The sequence below is a fragment of the Balaenoptera acutorostrata genome, chromosome 6 (assembly GCF_949987535.1).
Source record: "Balaenoptera acutorostrata chromosome 6, mBalAcu1.1, whole genome shotgun sequence".
NCBI classification, from domain to species: domain Eukaryota; kingdom Metazoa; phylum Chordata; class Mammalia; order Artiodactyla; family Balaenopteridae; genus Balaenoptera; species Balaenoptera acutorostrata.
The window spans coordinates 97,293,744-97,318,781 of record NC_080069.1 but is presented as its reverse complement, the minus strand read 5'-3'; the positions used below and the strand labels follow the sequence as shown (position 1 = coordinate 97,318,781).

Below are 25,038 nucleotides of genomic sequence, written 5' to 3'. Positions count from 1 at the left end.
AACAGAGACTCCACTCGTGGAGGGCACACACAAAGTAGTGTGTGCATTGGGACCCAGGGGAATGAGCAGTGACGCCATAGGAGACTGAACCAGACCTACCTGCTTGTGTTGGAGGGTCTCCTGCAGAGGTGGGAGGCAGCTGTGGCTCATCAAGGGACAAGGACACTGGCAGCAGAAGTTCTGGGAAGTACTCTTTGGCATGAGCCCTCCCAGAGTCCACCATTAGCCCCACCAAAGAGCCCGGGTAGGCTCCAGTATTGGGTTGCCTCAGGCCAAACAACCAACAGGGAGGGAACCCAGCCCCACCCATCAGCAGACAAGTGGATTAAAGTTTTACTGAGCTCTGCCCACCAGGGCAAGAGCCAGCTCTACCCTCCATCAGTCCCTCCCATCAGGAAACTTCCACAAGCCTCTTAAGATAGCCTCATCCACCAGAGGGCAGACAGCAGAAGCAAGAAGAAATACAGCCCTGCAGCCTGTGGAACAAAAACCACATTCACAGAAAGATAGACAAAATGAAAAGGCAGAGGGCTATGTACCAGATGAAGGAACAAGATAAAACCCCAGAAAAACAACTAAATGAAATGGAGATAGGCAATCTTCCAGAAAAAGAATTCAGAATAATGATAGTGAAGATGATCCAGGACCTCGGAAAAATAATGGAGGCAAAGATCGAGAAGATGCAAGAAATGTTTAACAAAGATCTAGAAGAATTAAAGAACAAACAAACAGAGATGAACAATACAATAACTGAAATGAAAACTACAGTAGAAGGAATCAATAGCAGAATAACTGAGGCAGAAGAACGGATAAGTGATCTGGAAGACAGAATGGTGGAATTCACTGCCGTGGAACAGAATAAAGAAAAAAGAATGAAAAGAAATGAAGACAGCCTAAGAGACCTCTGGGACAACATGAAACGTGACAACATTCGCATTATAGGGGTCCCAGAAGGAGAAGAGAGAGAGAAAGGACCCCAGAAAATATTTGAAGAGATTATAGTTGAAAACTTCCCTAACACGGGAAAGGAAATAACCACTCAAGTCCAGGAAGCGCAGAGAGTCCCATACAGGATAAACCCAAGGAGAAACATGCCGAGACACATAGTAATCAAATTGGCAAAAATTAAAGACAAAGAAAAATTATTGAAAGCAGCAAGGGAAAAACAACAAATAACATACAAGGGAACTCCCATAAGGTTAACAGCTGATTTCTCAGCAGAAACTCTACAAGCCAGAAGGGAGTGGCATGATATACTTAAAGTGATGAAAGGGAAGAACCTACAACCAAGATTACTCTACCCAGCAAGGATCTCATTCAGATTCAATGGAGAAATCAAAAGCTTTACAGACAAGCAAAAGCTAAGAGAATTCAGCACCACCAAACCAGCTCTACAACAAATGCTAAAAGAACTTCTCTAAGTGGGAAACACAAGAGAAGAAAAGGACCTACAAAAACAAACCCAAAACAATTAAGAAAATGGTCATAGGAACATACATATCAATAATTACCTTAAACGTGAATGGATTAAATGCTCCAACCAAAAGACACACGCTTGCTGAATGGATACAAAAACAAGACCCATATATATGCTGTCTACAAGAGACCCACTTTAGACCTAGGGACATATACAGACTGAAAGTGAGGGTATGGAAAAAGATATTCCATGCAAATGGAAATCAAAAGAAAGCTGGAGTAGCAATACTGATATCAGATAAAATAGACTTTAAAATAAAGAATGTTACAAGAGACAAGGAAGGACACTACATAACAATCAAGGGATCAATCCAAGAAGAAGATATAACAATTATAAATATATATGCACCCAACATAGGAGCACCTCAATACATGAGGAAACTGCTAACAGCTATAAAAGAGGAAATCGACAGTGACACAATAATAGTGGGGGACTTTAACACCTCACTTACACCAATGGACAGATCATCCGAAAAGAAAATTAATAAGGAAACACAAGCTTTAAATGACACAATAGACCAGATAGATTTAATTGATAGGACATTCCATCCAAAAACAGCAGATTACACTTTCTTCTCGAGTGCGCACAGAACATTCTCCAGGATAGATCACATCTTGGGTCACAAATCAAGCCTCAGTAAATTTAAGAAAACTGAAATCATATCAAGCATCTTTTCTGACCACAATGCTATGAGATTAGGAATGAATTACAGGGAAAAAACCGTAAAAAACACAAACACATGGAGGCTAAACAATATGTTACTAAATAACAAAGAGATCACTAAAGAAATCAAAGAGGAAATAAAAAAATACCTAGAGACAAATGACAATGAAAACACGACGATCCAAAACCTATGGGATGCAGCAAAAGCAGTTCTAAGAGGGAAGTTTATAGCTATACAAACCTACCTCAAGAAACAAGAAAAATTTCAAAACAATCTAACCTTATACCTAAAGGAACTAGAGAAAGAAGAACAAACAAAACCCAAAGTTAGCAGAAGGAAAGAAATCGTAAAGATCAGAGCAGAAATAAATGAAATAGAAACAGAAAACAATAACAAAGATCAATAAAACTAAAAGCTGGTTCTTTGAGAAGATAAACAAAATTGATAAACCATTAGCCAGACTCATCAAGAAAAAGAGGGAGAGGACTCAAATCAATAAAATTAGAAATGAAAAAGGAGAAGTTACAACAGACACCACAGAAATACAAAGCATCCTAAGAGACTACTACAAGCAACTCTATGCCAATAAAATGGACAACCTGGAAGAAATGGGCAAATTCTTAGAAAGGTATAACCTTCCAAGACTGAACCAGGAAGAAATAGAAAATATGAACAGACCAATCACAAGTAATGAAATTGAAACTGTGATTAAAAATCTTCCAGCAAACAAAAGTCCAGGACCAGATGGCTTCACAGGTGAATTCTATGAAACATTTAGAGAAGAGCTAACACCCATCCTTCTCAAACTCTTCCAAAAAATTGCAGACGAAGAAAAACTCCCAAACTCATTCTATGAGGCCACCATCACCCTGATACCAAAACCAGACAAAGATACTACAAAAACAGAAAATTACAGACCAATATCACTGATGAATACAGGTGCAAAAATCCTCAACAAAATTCTAGCAAACAGAATCCAACAACACATTAAAAGGATCATACACCATGATCAAGTGGGATTTATCCCAGAGATGCAAAGATTCTTCAATATACGCAAATCAATCAAGTGATACACCATATTAACAAATTGAAGAATAAAAACCATGTGATCATCTCAATAGATGCAGAAAAAGCTTTTGACAAAATTCAACACCCATTTATGATAAAAACTCTCCAGAAAGTGGGCATAGAGGGAACCTACTTCAACATAATAAAGGCCGTATATGACAAACCCACAGCAAACATCATTCTCAATGGTGAAAAACTGAAGGCATTTCCTCTAAGATCAGGAACAAGACGAGGATGTCCACTCTCACCACTATTATTCAACATAGTATTGGAAGTCCTAGCCACGGCAATCAGAGAAGAAAAAGAAATAAAAGGTATACAAACTGGAAAAGAAGAAGTAAAACTGTCCCTGTTTGCAGATGACATGATATTATACATAGAGAATCCTAAAGATGCCACCAGAAAACTACTAGAACTAATCAATGAATGTGGTAAAGTTGCAGTATACAAAATGAATGCACAGAAATCTCTTGCATTCTTATACACTAATGATGAAAAATCTGAAAGAGAAATTAAGGAAACACTCCCATTTACCATTGCAACAAAAAGAATAAAATACCTAGGAATAAACCTACCTAGGGAGACAAAAGACCTGTATGCAGAAAACTATAAGACACTGATGAAAGAAAGTAAAGATGCTACCAACAGATGGAGAGATAGACCATGTTCTTGGATTGGAAGAATCAATATTGTGAAAATGATTCTACTACCCAAAGCAATCTACAGATTCAATGCAATTCCTATCAAATTACCAATGGCATTTTTTACGGAACTAGAACAAAAAATCTTAAAATTTGTATGGATACACAAAAGACCCCGAATAGCCAAAGTAGTCTTGAGGGAAAAAAGCAGAGCTGGAGGAATCAGACTCCCTGACATCAGACTATACTAAAAAGCTACAGTCATCAAGACAATATGGTACTGGCACAAAAAGAGAAATATAGATCAATGGAACAAGGTAGAAAGCCCAGAGATAAACCCACGCACCTATGGTCAACTAATCTATGACAAAGGAGGCAAGGATATACAATGCAGAAAAGACAGTCTCTTCAAAAAGTGGTGCTGGGAAAACTGGACAGCTACATATAAAAGAATGAAATTAGAACATTCCCTAACACCATACACAAAAATAAACTCAAAATGGATTAGAGACCAAATGTAAGACCAGACACTGTAAAACTCTTAGAGGAAAACATAGGAAGAACACTCTTTGACATAAATCACAGCAAGATCTTTTTTGATCCACCTCGTAGAGTAATGGAAATAAAAACAAAAATAAACAAATGGGATCTAATGAAACTTAAAAGCTTTTGCATAGCAAAGGAAACTATAAACAAAATGAAAAGACAACCCTTAGAATGGGAGAAAATATTTGCAAATGAATCATCAGACAAAGGATTAATCTCCAAAATATAGAAACAGCTCATGCATCTCAATATGAAAAAAAATAACCCAATCCAAAAATGGGCAGAAGGCCTAAATAGACATTTCTCCAAAGAAGACATACAGATGGCCAAGAAGCACATGAAAAGCTGTTCAACATCACTAATTATTAGAGAAATGCAAATCAAAGCTACAATGAGATATCACCTCACACCAGTTAGAATGGGCATCATCAGAAAATCTACAAACAACAAATGCTGGATCGGGTGTGGAGAAAAGAGAACCGTCTTGCACTGTTGGTGGGAATGTAAATTGATACAGCCACTATGGAGAACAGTATGGAGGTCCCTTAAAAAACTAAAAATAGAACTACCATATGACACAGCAATCCCACTACTGGGCATATACCCTGAGAAAACCATAATTCAAAAAGACACATGCACCCCAATGTTCATTGCAGCACTATTTACAACAGCCAGGTTATGGAAGCAACCTAAATGCCCATCGACAGACGACTGGATGAAGAATATGTGGTACATATATACAATGGAATATTACTCAGCCATAAAAAGGAACGAAATTGGGTCATTTGTTGAGACGTGGATGCATCTAGAGACTGTCATACAGAGTGAAGTTAAGTCAGAAAGAGGAAAACAAATATCGTATATTAATGCATATATGTGGAACCTAGAAAATGGTACAGATGAACCGGTTTGCAGAGCAGAAATTGAGACACAGAAGTAGAGAACAAACATATGGACCCCAAGGGGGAAAAGCGGCGGGCGGTGGTGGTTGTGGTGTGATGAATTGGGAGATTGGGATTGACATGTATACACTAATGTGTATAAAATGGATGACTAATAAGAAAATAAATAAATAAATAAACATTTCAAAAAATAACCAGAAAGACTTAGAACTGGCCTATCAGTGAGGTAAGGGGCTTGACTTTCTAGTACTCTGCTCTGATACCAGTAAAAGGAAGAGTTCCACATTCTGAAATTGTTTGAACATAGTTCTTTGCAGCACTTAAATATCTGTATCTACAAATAAATAGTATAAATGCCTTTTTTTCATAATTCAGCCCAACCCCAGTTTAAGATATCATGCATTCCAAAATAATGAGAATTTTCTATTTTCTTTAATAAAAGTGGTTTTAGGAGTTTAGACTCTAGATTCCTACTGGGTGAATCACGTGTCCCACTTTTGAGAAGAAGAGTTGCAGTCAGGATTTCCCCTCACAAGGACAAGAGTGTGGAGGTGATAAGGCAAATGCCACATTCCAGTTTTAATGTCCTGTAGGATCATGCCTTGATCCATCCTAAAGTTCAGTAGAGACCCTATGCACTGGACAGAGTCCAGCAGTGTCCACTCTTCAAAGCTGTATTGATGTAAAGTCCCCCAAAAGGCTTCAAGGACCCTGCTTCCCATCTTTGTAATCCAGTTTTGCTTCTTTCTCTTTGCATGAAATGCTTCCAGGTATTTTTGCAAGGCTACCAGTTACATTTGACCAATCTGTGCAATGGATCAAAATTAGGAGAGCTGATTCGACTTGGTGACCAAGAAGTCTCCATGCTTTGCAGCCTGCCAAAGGAGAAACTGGATGCAGCAGAGCAAATACTTCATTCCAACCTGGACATTCTGAAGCCGATCCTGGTGAGTAGGATTGCTGTGTAGAGAAGCTTCAAGCACTAATACTTTCGGAATGTGACGTTTTTCCTTGGGCAACGTGACTTTGTTTTTGTAGAAATATAGGGCTGTCTGGGAGTTGGAGACATAATTTGGCTCAGTGGTATTCTAACTATCCTTTCAAACTTTTGGGCCACCTCCCCAAGAGTAAATGGGGGAAGAGTAAGTAGGGTGTGGCTCTGAGTCCAAGTCTAAGGTCCCTTGTGCCTGTTTCAATCAGAGAAAACCTGCTTTTTTATGGTTTTTAATATTGAAAGGGTTCATCTGAAGAAGGAATTCCAGATTTTTTTTAAAAAGTCTCAAAACCATTGATGGGAAGATGGGTACCTATTCATTTTTAAAAGCCTATCAGAAAGGAGACATCAAGATGTCTCAGTGGGAAAACCCTGGAATTGGATGGGAGCACAGTCAATAATTAGCTTAATCAATGACAAAATTGCATTCACAGAAAAAAATAATCCCAACAAAGACCAGTCATCAGCTGGGAATCACTAGTTCAGAGAAGCAGTCCATGAGAATACATCCAAGAATAGGGATGAGTCTGAGCATTCTGGTCGTCTATGTGTTATGTCTTGTTCCAGAACAGGTATCTTTCTTTGGGTTTCCTTGGAGCTCTGGTGAAATGCCCCTTGAACAACATCCTTTAGCATTCAGTGTTCAGGTTTCCTATTCACCATAGAGCTCTCTGATTTGTCAGTAGTTTCTTTTAAAACCAGGGGAAAAGCCCTAGAAGAAGGGTGTGCCTGGAAAGAGATGTTCCTCATTATAATAGAAAGAAATTGGAATCCTCTGAGACTTTGCACACCATGATTTCTCTAGAGAAAGATGGGCCCTCCTGGGGGACTAAGAAGGTTCTGTTTCTGGACCCTGTACCTGGATCATACCCTAGAATATTCCTTAGAAACACATGCCAGGGTTTACACTCTTGACTGACCATCAGGGAGTCCTTGTGTCCAGCTTGACTCTCTGATGCTATAGCTTCTGCCTGAGGTGAAGGTAGTAGTCAAACTGTGACTTTTTGGATGCTTCTGTGGCAGGGTTGATGGTGATCCCGTCAGTGTGAAGGGCTTAGGCCTAATGCTTAAGATCTGTTTTTGTTTTATTCCAGAAATAGTATTTTCTGTTTCAGTGGTTGAAAATGTACTGAGTTATTTTCAGTGCTCTGTGATTCCACTGGTAATGTTTCTAGAGTATAATTTTAGTAAGATATGTTTCTGTATGGAGATGTCTGCAGCCCCAGATAACTGGTCTAAATAATCGATAAGCTCATCTGTGAAGACACTTGCAGCCTGTTGGCACTTTTTGCATTGTGAGACAGAGGGTCAAAGGTTGTTACAAATGGTAGACAATTTCCTTGGACCATTTTGGCTGTTTTGCTTTATTTCACAACAAGATAGAAATGTTCACCCTTTCAGCTGGGATGATTCAGACTTTGGAAAGATGGGTGCTTTTAGAAGACATAGTAATTTATCCTGGTGCCCATTCATTGTTTCACTTCTGTTTACTCATTAAACACCTATTGTGTGCACAACCCAGTAAAATCCCTCTAATTATATAATGTCTGAATTATGCTCTAAGTAGAATGATAGTACAGCCTTCATAATCTGACAATCAGCAGCTTAGGGTTCAACTTGAAAATCTCTCCCTAGTTGGGAAAATTAGCATGATCGAGGACATGGAAATGCACTGTCAAAACTGTCAGCTACATCACAGCCCATCCTGTCACGTTGTGGTTGTGCCTGGTAGACCAGTTGGTTCACGGCGGGTGTTGAGTAGGGTAGCTGCCATATGTTTCCTGCCCATCTCTTGGGCATAGGAGCATCTCAGGTTCTGCTCCTGCCTGTCAGCTGTTGCTGTGAGGTCTTCCTAAAATCAGAAAATGGGGCTCTTGAATTAGAACATAATGAGTGGCCAGGATGGCTCTGTGTAAAGATGTTTTAGGGGATACCTTCGGGATGAAGTGACTTCCAAACATTTTGAAATGTGACTCTTATAGCAGTGCCTTAATTGGAGCACTGGGATTGATACTTGATTTGCATTAAGCAGCCTTTTGCTTCTGCCACTTGGGTGGAATTTTGACATTGGTGATGGTAGACGGGTGTGCCGTGAGACCTCGTTGCACATGGGCAGTTAATTGCGCCAAGATATACAATAGGAGCAGCAACCAACATTGCGGGGGAGGGGAGAGAAGCTGTTCTGTCGGTAAGTGTTTCTGTACTAAAAGTGGATTTTGAGGAGAGACATGTTTTGAAACATTTCTCCTCTCTTTCTTTCTTTCTTTCTTTTTTTTTTTTTTTTTTTTTGATGTGGCTATTTCTCTCTTTTTCAGCCGAAGTATTCTGACTCTTTCTCCTGGGTCTCCTTCAGTTCCCTGATGACCACTTGGACCCCAGTATTTTGACAGAAGTGGGGAAGTGTGGCAGAGTAGAAAGGTTGTAGGCCTGGGGTCATCTGCATCTGGGTTCAAATTCTGCCTCAGCATTTTACCAGCTGTGGGACCTCGGATACATTAGATTCTGTAAGCCTCAGATAATGAGGCTTTTACATACAGATAATGTAGTTTACCCTCGGTTGTGATTATTGCTCAGGTATATGAAGAGCCTGGCATAAGGCCTGGTACACATTAGATGCTCAATAAATAGAAGTTAATAATTTAATTGATATGAGTAATATAAATTATATGCTGAAAGCAGTGGCTGGTAAGGTAGAAATTTTCTTTTATAAATCAGTGTTAGAAATCAGTCATACCAAGCAAAGTAATCCTGAAGAATATTTCAATGAAAAATTGCATTCTTTGCTTAGGTATTGCCAAGGCTTCTTATCCTGTAGATTATTTGTTTATGCCTTGGTTATACCTTGCATAAAATGAAGGTATGAATTTTGCATATCAAGGTGTTCACAGGGCTGTATTCCTTTTTTGGAGGCTCTGAACATGAATCTGTTTCTGAGCTCATTCGGATTGGTAGCTGATTTCAGTTCCTTGAAGTTGTAGGACTGAGGTCCCTGTTTTCTTCCTGGATGTCAGCTGGGGGCTGGTCTTTACTCCTAGAGGCTGCCAGCATTCCTTCTCATGCTTTTCATACGGTCCCTCCCCAGCCACAGTGGTTTGAGCCCCTCTCATGCTTTAAATCTGATTTTTCCTTCTGCTACATCTCTCTGCCTCCAGCCTGAAAGTTTTTTGCTTTTAAGGGCTCATGTGATTAGACTGAACCCATCCAGATAATCTAGGATAATCTCCCTATTTTAACATTCATTTCTTTTTACATCTGTAAAGTACTTTTTACCAGGTGAAGTAACTGATTGACAGGTTCCAGAGATTAGGGTGTGGACAGCTTTGGGGAGGGCATTCGTTCTGCCATAACTGCCTTTGGATTGGAACATATATTGGAACAATATTTCATTCTGTCTTTGAAGTGTTTCTTCAGTGCCCTTGGCTTTTATTATTAGTCCCGTTTCAGCCCTGTGTACTTTTTTGCTCATATTCTGAGAGTGATTCTAAAGTACAGTAGACACTACTCATTAAGGTTTGTAATGCACAAACCAAAGAGCAGTGACTTTGGGAAGCAGAGCATCTCTGAACGAGGCATGAGACATTCATCAACAGAACCAACGCATATTTACTGTCTGTCTACTTTGTACCAGGTACTGTTCTAAGGCACTGAAGGTTCAGCCATGAACAACGCAGACAAGGTCCACGTGGAGCTTTCATTCCACTGGGCACTGAGGACCAGCTTTAAGGCTGAGACTGGAAACTTGAGGAATTCTTCATAAGTTCTGGGTTCTGTAAAGTGAGGGCTGCCCTCCCAACAGCTCCCTGACAACAGTCTTGTCTCATACGGGACACTGTGAGCCCTAGTGAAAGTCTGTGTGGTTAAGTAGGCTTGGGCTCTAGTCCTGTCTGTGATGTAAAGATGGTGTCTGGTTTTTGAGGTGAGGAAAACAGTGTCTGATTCGAGTTAGCAAGGAGAGGCATGCAGATTGACCTCCATCTTGCTAACATCTTAGACACTTCACGACCATGTGGCCAGACTGCCTTGACTTATACTTTCAGCTGAAAAGGGAAAGTTCTGTCTCCATGGAACAAAGTGTTCTGTTCCTGTGTCTTCCGAGGTGTGTAACACATTCTTGCAGAGGCGGAACTCAGTTCATAGGATAAAGGAGGTAAGGTGAGTGGTGCCCTGAGGTGCCCAGAGGACTAGTGGGCTCACAGCTGGACTGCACAAGGATCGAAGAAGCAGATGGAGGAGGAGTGAAGAGTTATCCTTGTCCTGAAGGGTCTTTGACTTGATGAGGTGAACATGAAACAGAGTATATCTGAATTTGAATGACCTTTGAAGCAGCACTCACACCAGTCCATCTCTCACCCTCCTAATGTGCTCTTCCCTTTGCTTTTCATTTTTCTTCCATATTTATTGGACACCTAGTTATTATGTGCCAGGAACTGTGCTGGACACTGAGTTGAAATAAAACACCAGCTCAGAAATTAAAGTCAAATTGACTTTGCTAGGTTATTGGTTTTTTTTTTTTTTTTTTTTTTTTTTTTTTTAAGTTTCAGTCTTTTACAACTTAGTTAAACTAAATTTTTGGTGGGGCACATGCTGCAGCGTATATAGAAATATAATGTGTATTATAGAATGTAGGAATATAATGTACACGTGAAATGTATATAATGTTATAAACCATAGTTACCTCAATTTAAAAAAGAAAAAAATAAAATTCATGTGGAAGGAAAAAGCTAGTGAGGATAGAAAGAATATAATGAAGTCATTTATTAGGCCCAGAAAAGATGGCACAGTGGACTTGGTCATTCTCAGGCCAGTGCCCCAGAATGTCATGCTTTTAGGAAATCTTTCAATGTTGTGATTAACACATTTTGCAGAAATGGGTAAGAGCTTTTGAGTAATACTCATTTGTCTATTCTTCCATTAATGATAGCACAGTATCTAGTTGTGATCTAAAAATATTGAATAATACATGAATTCCTGTTAGCTTAACACAGAATGTACAGTCTTCACCAAAGGTTTTATTTTCCCTCTTTTTCCCCATTTGCCTTCATACAAGAAAATCTTGCCCCCTGTGGTCAATGGGGACCTGTATGAATTCATAGCCAAAGGAATGTTTTTGGTTAAGAAAAATAGTAGGAGGAATTCCAAACTGTGAATGGCTTACCAGAGCTCTTTGGAAATACTATTGGCAAGTTTTGTCTGCCTTTGTCAAGTAAGTATGAGCCGGAGACCTCAGTTAACAGTAGGTGCAGGCACATGGTTCTCAGACTTCATCATGTGGCCTCATTTTAAGGCATATTGCCTGGGGTTAATTTTGTTCAAGGAAGTTAGACATCTTTCAGATCTGATACGTACTCAAGCCAACTTATATTCTTACCCTTCCTTCATTCCTGCCAATCTCCTTTCCTCCTCCCTCTCTCTCTTATCTTTCATTGAATTAAAAAGAAAATTATGAAATAGTTCAAATATATAAAAAGGTACAGAAATAATATAAAGAACACTCATGTACCAACATCCATCATTTTACCATGCCTGCTTTAGATTCTTTTCAAGAAAGAAAACACTACAGATACAGTTTATGTCACCTGTATATCCCCCTCTTTCCTCAGAGATAACCGTTATCCTGGAGTGGCATATTTTTATGCAACCATATATATATTTGCATTCTGTTAATAACAATATAGGGTATTGGTTTGCATGTGTTCATATTGTATAGGTGTGCATGTTGATTTGCAACTTGTCTTTTTCACTCAACATTATGTTCTTGAGATTTATCAATGTTGATAAATGTGGCATCTGGTTCATTTTAACTGCTGCATGGTATTCCATTTTTATTCTAAAAGATTTTTTTTTAAATCTCTTCTTCCAGTCTTTGGCTTGTTTTTTCACATTGCTGATGGCATCTTTTTGTGCATAGTTTTTACTTTCAGAAGTTGAAGTCGTTAGTTCCCATTTTTGGTTTGGACTTCTGTATTTTAAGAAGGCCTTCCCTACCTTAGGTTCATAAGTACATTTTCTCCTCTATATCTTTTAAACTTTCATTTTTAGTTTTAGCTTTTCAGTCTACCAAGAATTTAATTTTGTATAGTGGTATGAGATGGAAAAATTACTTTTTTTTTTTTAACATCTTTATTGGAGTTTAATTGCTTTACAGTGTTGTTAGTTTCTGCTCTATGACAAAGTGAATCAGCTATATGTATACATATATCCCCATATCCCCTCCCTCTTGCACCTCCCTCCCATTTTTGCTATCCCAAGCTGATCTCCCTGTGCTATGTGGCTGCTTCCCACTAGCTAGCTATTTTACATTTGGTAGTATATATATGTCAGTGCTACTCTCTCACTTCATCCCACCTTACCCTTCCCCCTCCCCCTGTCCTCAAGTCCATTCTCTATGTCTGCATCTTTATTCCTGTACTGCCCCTAGGTTCATCAGAACCATTTTTTTTTCAGATTCCATATATATGTGTTAGCATACAGTATTTGTTTTTCTCTTTCTGACTTACTTCACTATGTATGACAGACTCTAGGTCCATCCAACTCACTACAAATAACTCAATTTTGTTTCTTCTTATGGCTGACTAATATTCCATTGTATATATGTGCCACATCTTCTTTATCCATTCATCTGTTGATGGACACTTAAATTGCTTCAATTTCCTGGCTATTGTAAATAGTGCTGCAGTGAACGTTGTGGTACATGTCTCTTTTTGAATTATGGTTTTCTCAGGGTATATGCCCTGTAGTGGGATTGCTGGGTCATATGGTAGTTCTATTTTTAGTTTTTGAAGGAACCTGCATACTGTTCTCCATAGTGGCTGATCTGATCTTTATGATTTCTTTCCTTCTGCTAACTTTGGGGTTTTTTTGTTCTTCTTTCTCTAATTGCTTTAGGTGTAAGGTTAGGTTGTTTATTTGAGATTTTTCTTGTTTCTTGAGGTAGGATTGTATTGCTATAAAATTCCCTCTTAGAACTGCTTTTGCTGCATCCCATAGGTTTTGGGTCATCGTGTTTTCATTGTCATTCATTTCTAGGTATTTTTTGATTTCCTTTTGATTTCTTTAGTGATCTCTTGGTTATTTAGTAGCATATTGTTTAGCCTCCATGTGTTTGTATTTTTTGCAGTTTTTTTCCTGTAATTGATATCTAGTCTCATGGCATTGTGGTCAGAAAAGATACTTGATATGATTTCAATTTTCTTAAATTTACCGAGGCTTGATTTGTAACCCAAGATACGATCTATCCTGGAGAATGTTCCATGTGCACTTGAGAAGAAAGTGTATTCTGTTGTTTTTGGATGGAATGTCCTAAAAATATCAATTAAGTCTATCTGGTCTCATGTGTCATTTAAAGCTTGTGTTTCCTTATTTATTTTCATTTTGGATGATCTGTCCATTGGTGAAAGTGGGGTGTTAAAGTCCCCTACTATGATTGTGTTACTGTCGATTTCCCCTTTTATGGCTGTTAGCATTTGCCTTATGTATTGAGGTGCTCCTATGTTGGGTGCATAAATATTTACAATTGTTATATCTTCTTCTTGGATTGATCCCTTGATCATTATGTAGTGTCCTTTGTCTCTTGTAATAGTCTTTGTTTTAAAATCTATTTTGTCTGATATGAGAATTGCTACTCCAGCTTTCTTTTGATTTCCATTTGCATGGAATATCTTTTTCCATCCCCTCACTTTCAGTCTGTATGTGTCCCTAGGTCTGAAGTGGGTCTCTTGTAGACAGCATATATACGGGTCTTGTTTTTGTATGCACTCAGCCAGTCTGTCTTTTACTTGGAGCATTTAATCCATTTACATTTAAGGTAGGTGATTATCGATATGTATGTTCCTATTACCGTTTTCTTAATTGTTTTGCGTTTGTTTTTGTAGGTCTTTTCCTTCTCTTGTGTTTCCTGCCTAGAGCAGTTCCGTTAGCATTTGTTGTAAAGCTGGTTTGGTGGTGCTGAATTCTCTTAGCTTTTGCTTGTCTCTAAAGGTTTTGATTCCTCCATCAAATCTGAATGAGATCCTTGCTGTGTAGAGTAATCTTGGTTGTAGTTTTTTCCCTTTCATCACTTTAAATACGTCCTGCCACTCCCTTCTGGCTTGCAGAGTTTCTGCTGAAAGATAAGCTGTTAACCTTATGGGGATTCCCTTGTGTGTTATTTGTTGCTTTTCCCTTGCTGCTTTTAATATTTTTTCTTTGTATTTAATTTTTGATAGTTTGACTAATATGTATCTTGGCATGTTTCCTCTTGGATTTATCCTGTATGGGACTCTCTGTGCTTCCTGGGCTTGATTGACTGTTTCCTTTCCCATGTTAGGGAAGTTTTCAACTATAATCTCTTCAAATATTTTCTCAGACCCCTTTTTTTTTCTCTTCCTCTTCTGGGACCCCTGTAATTCGAATGTTGATGCATATAATGTTGTCCCAGAGGTCTCTGAGACTGTCCTCAATTCCTTTCATTCTTTTTTCTTTATTCTGCTCTGTGGCAGTTATTTCCACTATTTTATCTTCCAGGTCATTTATCTGTTCTTCTGTCTCAGTTATTCTGCTATTGTTTCCTTCTAGAGAGTTTTTAAATTTCATTTATTGTGTTGTTTATCATTGTTTGTTTGCTCTTCAGTTCTTCTAGGTCCTTGTTAAACGTTTCTTGTATTTTCTCCATTCTATTTCCAGGATTTTGGATCATCTTTATTATCATTACTCTGAATTCTTTTTCAGGTAGACTGCCTATTTCCTCTTCATTTGTTTGGTCTGGTGGGTTTTTACCTTGCTCCTTCATCTGTTGTGTATTTCTCTGTCCTCTCATTTTGTTTAACTTACTGTGTTTGGGGTCTCTTTTTTGCAGGCTGTAGGTTCATAGTTCCTGTTATTTTTGGTGTCTGCCCCCAGTGGGTGAGGTTGGTTCAGTGGCTTGTGGAGGGGACTGGTGCCTGTGCTCTGGTGGGTGGCACTGGATCTTGTCTTTCTGGTGGGCAGGGCCGCGTTTGGTGGTGTGTTTTGGGGTGTTTGTGAATTTAGCATGACTTTAGGCAGCTTCTCTGCTAATGGGTGGAGTTGTGTTCCTGTCTTGCTAGTTGTTTGGCATGGGGCATCCAGCACTGGAGTTTGCTGGCCATTGGGTGGAGCTGGGTCTTAGTGTTGAGATGGAGATCTCTGGGAGAGCTCTCACCGATTGATATTACATGGAGCCAGGAGGTCTCTGTTCTAATGTCCTGGACTCGGTCCTCCCACCTCGGAGGCTCAGGCCCGACACCCGGCTGGAGCACCAAGACCCTGCCAGCCACACAGCTAGGAAGAAGAAGAAAAAAAAGAACAGCTAGAACCCCAAACCAAATGGTAAAAGCAAAACTAAACAGAGAAAATCACACAAAGAAACATACACACTCACAAAAAGAGAAAAAACAAAATAACAAAATAAAAAAATAATAAAAATAGAAAAAATAATAAAATAAAAAGATAAAAAGTTTTAAAAAGTAAAAAAAAAAGAAAAAGGAAGAGAGCAATCAAACCAATAAACAAATCCACTAATGACAACAAGCACTAAAAATAAACTATAAGATAAACATAAAACCAAAAACCAATCAGACAGAGAAAGCAAACCCCAAGTCTACAGTTGCTCCCAAAGTCCACTGCCTCTATTTTGGGAGCATTCATTGTCTGTTCAGGTATTCCAGAGATGCAGGGTTTATCAAGTTGATTGGGGGGATTTAATCCGCTGCTCCTGGGGCTGCACGGAGAAACTTCCCTTTCTCTTTTTTGTTCGCACAGCTCCTGGGCTTCAGCTTTGGTTTTGGCCCCGCCTCTGCGTATAGGCCACCCTCAGGCGTCTGTTCTCTGCCCAGACAGGAGGGGATTAAAGCAGCAGCTGATTAGGGTTCTCTTGCTCACTCAGGCCAGGGAAAGGGAAGGGTACGGTAGTCATAATTGGAATGGAGGGTGAGCCTGTGGCAGCAGAGGCCAGCGTGACGTTGCAACAGCCTGAGGTGCACCGTGCGTTCTCCCCCGGGGATGTTGTCCCTGGATCACGGGACCCTGGCACTGGCGTGCTGCACAGGCTCCTGGGGGGGGGGGGGGTGGGTAGTGACCTGCGCTTGCACACAGGATTCTGAGTGGCAGTGGCGGCAGCGTTAGCAGTTCATGCCCATCTCTGGGGTCTGAGCTCATAGCCGTGGCTTGTGCCTGTCTCTGGAGCTTGCTTAGGTGGTGCTCTACCTTCTGTGGGCACACGGAGCAGGAATCCCCTCTCCTCACACACCTGGAAAGAATGCTGTGTTGCCTCTCCAGCAGGTCCAGACTTTCCCCCAGACTCCCTCCTGGCTATCTGTGGCACACTAGCCCCCTTCAGGCTGTCTTCACATAGCCAACCTCAGTCCTCTCCCTGGGGTCTGACCTCCGAAGCCTGAGCCTCAGCTCCCAGCCCCTACCCGCCCCGGGGGGTGAGCAAACCAAAAAATTACTATCTTAAATGAGTAACTACTTGTCTCAGCAACACTGGTTGAATAGCCCATCCTTTTCCCATTAATTTGTAATATTAAATCTGATTTACATCAGTCTCCTCTCTGTATTTTATAGTGTCCAAGCACAAAAAAGTGAAATGAAGTCTTGAGCAAAATACCTGGATAATGTAAGATTTAAGCTTGATGTTGAATTTGGATTGTGTGTGTTTTTAACCCTGTGATGTCAACCCACACCTATATGTGTAACTCCAATCAGCACTCCTTTGAAAATGGAAATTAGTTTGTACTGATTACAGGTTGCCAATACTTACGTTAATGAATTCTGAGCATTTAATCTCAAACAATGATTAGTGTAAAAAGGATCCGAAAAAATGGAATTGACTATTCTAGTTATGACTTATGGATGGGTTTACCCAGTGTTTTTCTCTTTGAGACCAAAACCTGAATCAATCAGTTAAACAAATAAACCAAAGTTCAGTCTATTGACAACAAGTTATGGTATTGCATGGAGTTTGAATATCTAAAGGTCTGAAATCCACAGCAAATGTAATGAGGTCTTTATGTTTATGTCCATGGTTAACTATATTCATGGGTGAGACAGTCATGCAGTAAGCCCTGCTGTGTGTGTGGAGTTTTGCTGAATTGTGTAGCTTCTAAAACAAGAAGAATAAGCTTGCTCCAAAGTTAAGACACTTAAACGGAAAAACCTGAAGGAAAAATCATTACCCAATGAAGATTTAAATTCATTCAGATGGAGAAGACGTATTCTCAGAACAACATGAACTGCCCATTGATTTGTCTCCTTCAGGGGAATGCTTGCTAGTGGGGACAACCGACCAGTGTTGGGTCTGGGGGTTTAGAGAGCTAGCCTTTTGCACTTGGTGACTTGTGTACACAATTGGTGTGACGTACCTGGCCGCAGATGCGTTTGGCACTATCTTGGATCCCACGCAAGGCCAGGTAAACTGATTGGCTTCTTGTCACTGCTTCACCATCTGAAGCAGACAGCATCGTGTGGACCAGATATAGAATGCACAAACAGCCACACTCGTGCAAAGAATACTGTGAAAAAGAGGTGTGAATATTGTCCAGGTGCTGTGCCTCAGTGGTTCTCAAACTTCAGCGTGCAAAAAATTTCCTAAGGATTTGTGGGTCTTACATCTAGCTTTTCACTCAGGTCTCGGGGGCTGGGCGTCGGCACACCTGACAAGCACCTCACTCAGGTGGTTCTGATGAGGAGTTCCTGAGACCACACTGTCTTGGCGAAACCTGGTTATTCTCAATCCTGTGTCATGATTTAGGTTGTATTCAAGTGCAATTAGTTTTTAATTTAATATTTTCTTTTAATCAACTCATTTGTTTTGTATAAAGAAAAGGAAACTGAATTACTCCTATAAAAGTAAAATCAGTATCACTTACTGAGGGTAAGTAGAGGGTATAGAGGGTATGCATGAATATACATTAAGATAAAGGTGTGTGTATGTGTATATATATACATAATCATAGGTAATGATTTTGCTTCAGGTTTTTCCATTTAAATGTCAAATTTGGGGAAAGTTTCTGTGTATATAGTATAAATATATACCAATGTAAGTATATCTGTCATCCACTTAATATTATCTTTTGTTTCTCAGTTTGGCAAACACTAAGAAAAAGGGTTATAGGGGAGAGAGAAGCATTTGCCCCAGGCCGTCAGGAATTAAGGATGAGGATGTCTTGGCTTTGTGCTGAGGAGCATTTATAATTTTAGAAATAGCACACAGGAGTGTGGCTGATATGCTTGACTCGAGCTGACAACTCTAGCTGTCTGCCTCGTGGAGAAGGGCACCTCGACAAGAGGAAAAGTTCACCCAGAGACAGACAGAAGGGAGGGTGCACGTCCCTTCAAGAACTGGAAAACCCTGTGTGCAGAGGACTAGCCCTTCCGTTTTGGTAGTAAATTTTGGAGAAAGGGAAGAGAAAGGCAAGGATGGAATTGTTTATAATTATAAGGACCTGCGGTGTGCCAGGCACTGTGCAGGGGCTTGCACATGGCCTCTGGTTTAATGTTTTGAAGGCGCTGTGACACGTGCACATTATCGTTTACTCTGCTGTGGAGTTGAGGAAGTGGAGGCGTGGGGAGTTGAAGCCACTTGCCCAGGGTTCTGTAGTCACTCCGGGTCACCCTAGAGTGATACGAATCTTATTTCAATTCAGACTTGAAAAAGAAATGCATTAACTACCACATTTTAAGTTTTAAATGTTTACATTAATGTAATTTAGCATTTTTTGTTTTGCTGTGCAATCCTGAACACGTATCCTCTTGTGGGCTTCATGGTAAGCACACAAACAGTTTTTACCTCCTGTGTCTTCCAATTAAGACCTCTCGTTATGTAAAAAGTTTTCCTTACCAAGGTCTCTGTAGGTTCAACTTTTAGTGTGGTAGCCTTCAGGTGTGATGTAAACCTGAAGAGAGAAAGAAAAAGCAAACAAAAAGCCCCCCACCTGTTTTTGCTCATAATTACTTCATGGAAGGAATGATCATTAACACAGCCTGTGAGTTGTGTCACAGAGACCTACCTGAGTGTAGCATTTCAAGGAAAGCATGGGCCCATCAGAGGACTGGGAGTGTGGGAAGGCTGGTCTCTGGCGAGTGAGCCATTCTAGAAGAGCTCATGAATCAGGATGGATGAAACCTTCCAGAGAACCTTTAGACAGATTTTATCAGAAATGTACATTTGGGATTATGCTAGCATATTATGATGAGATCATGATACTGACTTAGCCTTCTGCATTTGGAGTTCTTTTTAAAGGGAAACATCCCAGGCTGCTGTTTCCCAGAGATAATGATGAGCTCCGTCTACTTTCAGCCATCTTCCATGCAGGCTGCCTTATGATTTCACAGCAATCTCTGATATATGACAAATATCAAAATGTTTCAGCCTTCTCTAGATTTCTGAGGGTCTGATATTGAATAAAATGATGCCCGTAGAAGCAACAAGGAAAGATGGGTTTTTCCCTGGAGACTTTTTCCCCCCTATTTGACAAATAGGAGTGATGAAACTGACCCTATGTCTTTTTTTCTTCGGAAGCCTGAACACTCAGAAGCAGTTCTGGCCTCGGAGCCTGTGCATCATTGCTCTATTTCTTCTCTAGGTTAGGCTTTCTGCCCTAACCTAGCTTTTCCTTGGGCCTCAATTATTTGCTTATATTTGCCATGCAGCTAGGTGGCATATTACGATTTGACTCAAACTAGACATAAACACAAGTATTTTTAAATTATCTAAAATTAATTTTAATATATTAAAAATAAGTAAATTTCCAGTGTTAGAAACAGTGCTGACTTGAGTGGAATGAAAGAGAATTCCTTCTTTCCACGCTTTTGGCAACTTTATACTGTCTTTTGTTTCTTGTGAGCCATCACACACTTGTTTCTCAAGGCTATTCCCATGTTGTCTTTCTTGCAGAATCATAGACAGAGTTGGGAATTTATGGTCAACTTTGCATTGGACACACACACACACACACACACACACACGAGATATTTTTATCTCTTGCATATCAACTAGTTTAAAATACACATTCCTATACCCTTTAAAAGCATCCATCAAAGAATTAGTAATTCTTATCTGAGATGAACAACCTGCAAACATACAGTTAGAATAATTTTAGTATCTTATTTTGATTAGGAGTGGGTTTCTTGTGTTTTAAACTCAAGATTGTGAATAGTTTTAATTATCTTGTTTATTTTTAAATACAGATTTCAGGTTTACATTGAGTTTAGAAACAAAGTATTTTTTTTTCTCATTGCAGACAGAACTAAACTCCACATCTCTCTTCCCCAGCAAGGAGCTGGCTGAAGCCACAAAAACTTTGCTGGATAGTCTTGGGATTGTGGCTCAAGAGGTAAGTCATTTCTTCTCAGCCCCAGAAGGCAGATCATCCACTATCACTTTTTTCCACCCTGAGTTTGGCTCAGAGGGTCTTTTTGATTTGAATATCATAGGAAGTGTAAAATCAGCTTTATATCCGTGATCTTAAAATTACCTGATTTGATCTCCTTACTTTAGAGATGAAGAAACCAAGACTCATAGATGTCTCAAGGTTAATTAGCTAGGGGCTGAAGGCCTGATATCTAGCCTAGAACTTTATCTCATAATTACTCTTGGCCCCTAGTTAATGACCCATTTGTAAAGAAGATGATTCCTCCTCATCCTCCGTGTACTGTATTTGTCTTACCAGCAACTTCTCCGTATTTCTTTTTTTTTTTTTTAATAAATTTATTTATTTATTTGTGGCTGCGTTGGGTCTTCGTTGCTGTGCACCGGCTTTCTCTAGTTGCGGCGAGCAGGGGCTACTCTCCATTGCAGTGCACGGGCTTCTCATTGCGGGGGCTTCTCTTGTTGCGGAGCGCGGGCCCCCCATTGCGGTGGCTTCTCTTGTTGCGGAGCACAGGCTCTAGGCATGCGGGCCTCAGCAATTGTGGCTTGCGGGCTCTAGAGCGCAGGCTCAGTAGTTGTGGCACACAGGCTCAGTTGCTCCGTGGCATGTGGGATCTTCCCGGACCAGGGCTCAAACCCGTGTCCCCTGCATTGGCAGGCGGACTCTTAACCACTGCGCCATCAGGGAAGCCCATCCTTATTTCTTTTTCAGCAGCAAAGCAAGACAGTCTTTTTATCAAAACATTTGTTTACTATCTGAAGGGAAGAACCTGGTACCCCTAATTCAGATCTTTCCCTTGTAAATATCTGGGCCCTGAGTTCAACTTTGGGAATGTAGTCTCCTGATAAAAGTTGAGTTTACCTTTTGGGTCTACATGTTTACAAGTGTATTAGAATAACCTTTGTCACAGGATCAGGGGGTCTAACTTACAAAAAGCAATTAACCATTCCTCTGCCTCCCAGTCAGCATGTGCTCACCTTTCTGACACCCAGCCTTGTTTCAAATTAGACTTGGAAAGGGGGAACCATTTGGAGCCAGGTGTGTAAAGAGCTAAGCTTGAGGGATGGTGGTCAGAAATCATGCAGGCCTTAATGTTTAAGACACTGGGTAGGAATAATTCATGGTGAAATTCTCTCAGGCTTGGTCCAGTCTTATTATGAGTTGCTTCTGTAAGTCATTTTTTGGGGTTTGTATCATTTTTCTCAAATATCAAAACTCACTTTATGTCTCCTAAGAATAAAGGCTTGCATGCTCACTATGGGAAATGCAGAACATTTGGAAAATACAGAAAACACCGAGATTCAATGCTGTTGATTTATTAGTGTTTTGCTTTTGGGTCTGTTCTGTTTTTCAATTCTGCTCCTGTGTGTCTGACTGGAGAGGGCTGGCTTTGGGGTCCCTTTCAGGAGGAGAAGCCCTGTTCCAGGCTGCCATCTGTTCTTCCGGTTATGAATGCTGGTGACCGCTCTGTAGGTGGAGAAGCTGGGTCTCCCAGGGTTCTTCCAGGAGGCAGAATGAGAAACAGAACCTGCCCTGCAAGTCATTTCTCCCGGGCCCCGTTAGCTGACACTGATATGCCCCGTACTACTCTGCAGGTCCCTGCCAGCCTTAGAGAAAGCAAAGCAGGGTCTCTAACATGGGAGGCTGCCTCTAACCTCACAGTCTGGTTACAGCTGTTTCCTCTTGCATCACTGGCCCGCCTTTTGTCTGGGGTAAAAAAAAAAATTGAAGGCATCTGATGCTCCTGTTGCTCATGTGGTAGAACCTCTCCAACTGAACAATATACATTCTTCCTGGCAGCTGCTTCCTTGTGCCCTGCTTGTCCCCTGGTCCTGGACAGCAAGGGCCACCTGCTCCTCTCAATGGAACACTAAATCAAGTCACTTTTGCCACGAGTGACTCATTGTCTAACTTGCCATTTCTCTGGGACAAATGGGAGAAGATAAATAAATAAGTGCACTTGGAGATCTGCTCCATGTTTGGAAAGAAAGTTGGTTGTTTGACCAAAGCACAACCCTTAAAAGGAAAAGGAAAAGGGAGTTAAGCTGCCCTGGTTCATGCAGTTTCACCCAATTTCCCTGTGTAATCCACATGACAGATGTCAGTGGGTCCTACTGTGCCCATTTTACAGGTGACATTGAGGCTCAGAAGAGCTAGACAACTTGCCCACAGTCACCTAGTAAGTTAATTGGCAAAACTGGGATTCGAACCCAGGACCGTTGGCCTCGAAAGCCCATGTTCTTGCTACTTAAGCCCACTTTTTGTCTGAACCCTGATGGTAACTGGAATAAAGAAAATAATAGATAAGTAAATAAAGAAATAGATAATAATAAGTAAATAAATAGAATAAAAAGGAGACTCTTCAAAGAAAGAAAATATGGATTAACAGGGCCTGCAGTTGGCTGGGAATGGGGACTTTTGGAGCCAGATGAGTGAGAGCGGACATGAGCTTCACATCTGGGTGACGGGAAGGTGAGCCTGGGGAGGCAGGGCAGGAAACAGTGTCTCCGTTACCTGCCCAGCACCCACCAGGTGTCTGCCACAGCCGGGTGCTGGGGACTCAGCAGCGAGCGCACTAACTTCCCTGTTCTCGTGGGACTGACATGGGGCGAGAGACAGAAATAAACAGTTCTGTATATAATGTGACAGCAGGGATGCCTGCCATGAAGAAAAATAAAGCCGGGTAAGAGGCTGGAGGGCTATGAGGTGGTGTTTTAAAGGGGGCTGATTTGTGAAGTCCTCTCTGGTCAGGTGACATCTGAGCCTGAAGGGAATGACACTAGGGCCTCCACTCCAAGCAGGAGGAACCGTAAATCCAAAGACACTGATGTTGGGCATGATGAAGAGATGTATGTAAAGACCAGGGAGAAGCTGGGACGAAGTGAGAGAGTGGCATGGACATATATACACTACCAAATGTAAAATAGATGGCTAGTGGGAAGCAGCCGCATAGCACAGGGAGATCAGCTCGGTGCTTTGTGACCACCTAGAGGAGTGGGATAGGGAGGGTGGGAGGGAGACGCCAGAGGGAGGGGATATGGGGATATATGTCTATGTATAGCTGATTCACTTTGTTATAAAGCAGAAACTAACACAACATTGTAAAGCAATTATACTCCAATAAAGATGTTAAAAAAATAAAATAAAATAAAGACCAGAGAGGAGCCCAGCCGTGGCCAGACAAAGAGAGCAAGTGAGAGGGGAGTCGGAGGTAAGGTTAGGGTTAGCAGCAGGAGGTGAGTGCCATGCAGGGCTGCCAAGGCTGGGTTTACACTGAGTAAGATGGGAGGCCAGTGGAGGGTCCGGAGCAGGGGCGCCTGGTGTGACCTAGAGGATGAGGGTTGTTTATGGTTCGGCTGTTACGCTAGGAGACTGTGATGGGGGCGAGGGCAGGAGGAGGCCATCGCAGTGGATTGAGAAAGTGAGTCGGCGGTTGGTTCTTCTCTCCACGGATGAGGATCAAACACCACCTTCCGTGGGCTGGAGGATGAGCGGCCCCCCTCCCTGTGAGGGGGAGCGCTTCACGGAGGAGGTGTGGCGCGGGAGCTGCGGTGTAGAAGAACAAGTAGGAGTTTGCCCCTAAGACAGGTTCCAGGAAGAGCCCAGAGTTCGGAATAACTCAGTCATTTATGGTGCTTCTGTCCAAAGATGTGCTGGCTTTAGGTGGGGAGCCATTTGTCCTTTTGATTGGGGGATGGCAGGCTGGTGGTGGTGAGAAAGAGAAGTGAGTGGCTTTTGCTGTTGTTTAAAAACCTCTAGGGCTGTTGCACCCACCAAGGAAAGGAGAGGTGGTCTGACTACCTCTCCCCTCCCCGTCTGTAGACCTCATACAGGTGATGAGAAGATAAAAGTCAGGAAAAGCGGGCCGCCTGACTTCTCCCGGTGTTAGATGCTCCCTCTGGAGGGAGGAATCTTTGTGACCTCTGACCGCCTCCGGGGCGCCTGGTTCCCCTTGCAGGCAGAAGGCAAAGGCAGGCTCTGTGGCGCCCAGGACCTTGCCCCTCACCGGAGCCAGCAGGCTCTGTGAGATGGAAAACTGGGCCCGCGGAGTGCGAACCTAGCCCACCTCCGGGGCAAGTACGGGGTTCCGCAGCCACTCCCCGCTGCTCACCACGCCTCAGCCCTCCAGGCGGTGAGAACATGCAGTGGCATGGCAAGGAATGTAGGGATTTTTTAATGATTTATTGTGAAATGTGTGGAAATACAAAGTGCTCTATAAATATTGAATTATAAGAGCCACTGGGCCAAGAATTCCGCACGGTGCTGGGGTACGTTGGTGTGTGAGACAAAGAGCTGGTCACGTGTGAGTCCCAGACTCGGCGCCCCACCCCCCACCCGGCTGCCTGGGGCATCTGGCTCTTCCCGGCAGGGACTGTTCTG

The 25,038-nt window shown here is 41.4% G+C and overlaps 1 protein-coding gene across 9 annotated transcripts in view; it reads left to right on the top strand.

Moving 5' to 3' along the window:
- Positions 1-25,038, top strand: part of ABCA1 (ATP binding cassette subfamily A member 1) — a 139,100-nt gene that overhangs the window by 57,227 nt on the left and 56,835 nt on the right. For all 9 annotated transcript variants that reach the window (XM_057547558.1, XM_007178271.3, XM_007178270.3 and 6 more), the window contains 2 exons: positions 6,069-6,245; positions 20,530-20,622. In XM_057547558.1, coding sequence (XP_057403541.1) covers positions 6,069-6,245; positions 20,530-20,622 — 270 coding nt within the window. The remainder of the gene's footprint in view (positions 1-6,068; positions 6,246-20,529; positions 20,623-25,038) is intronic.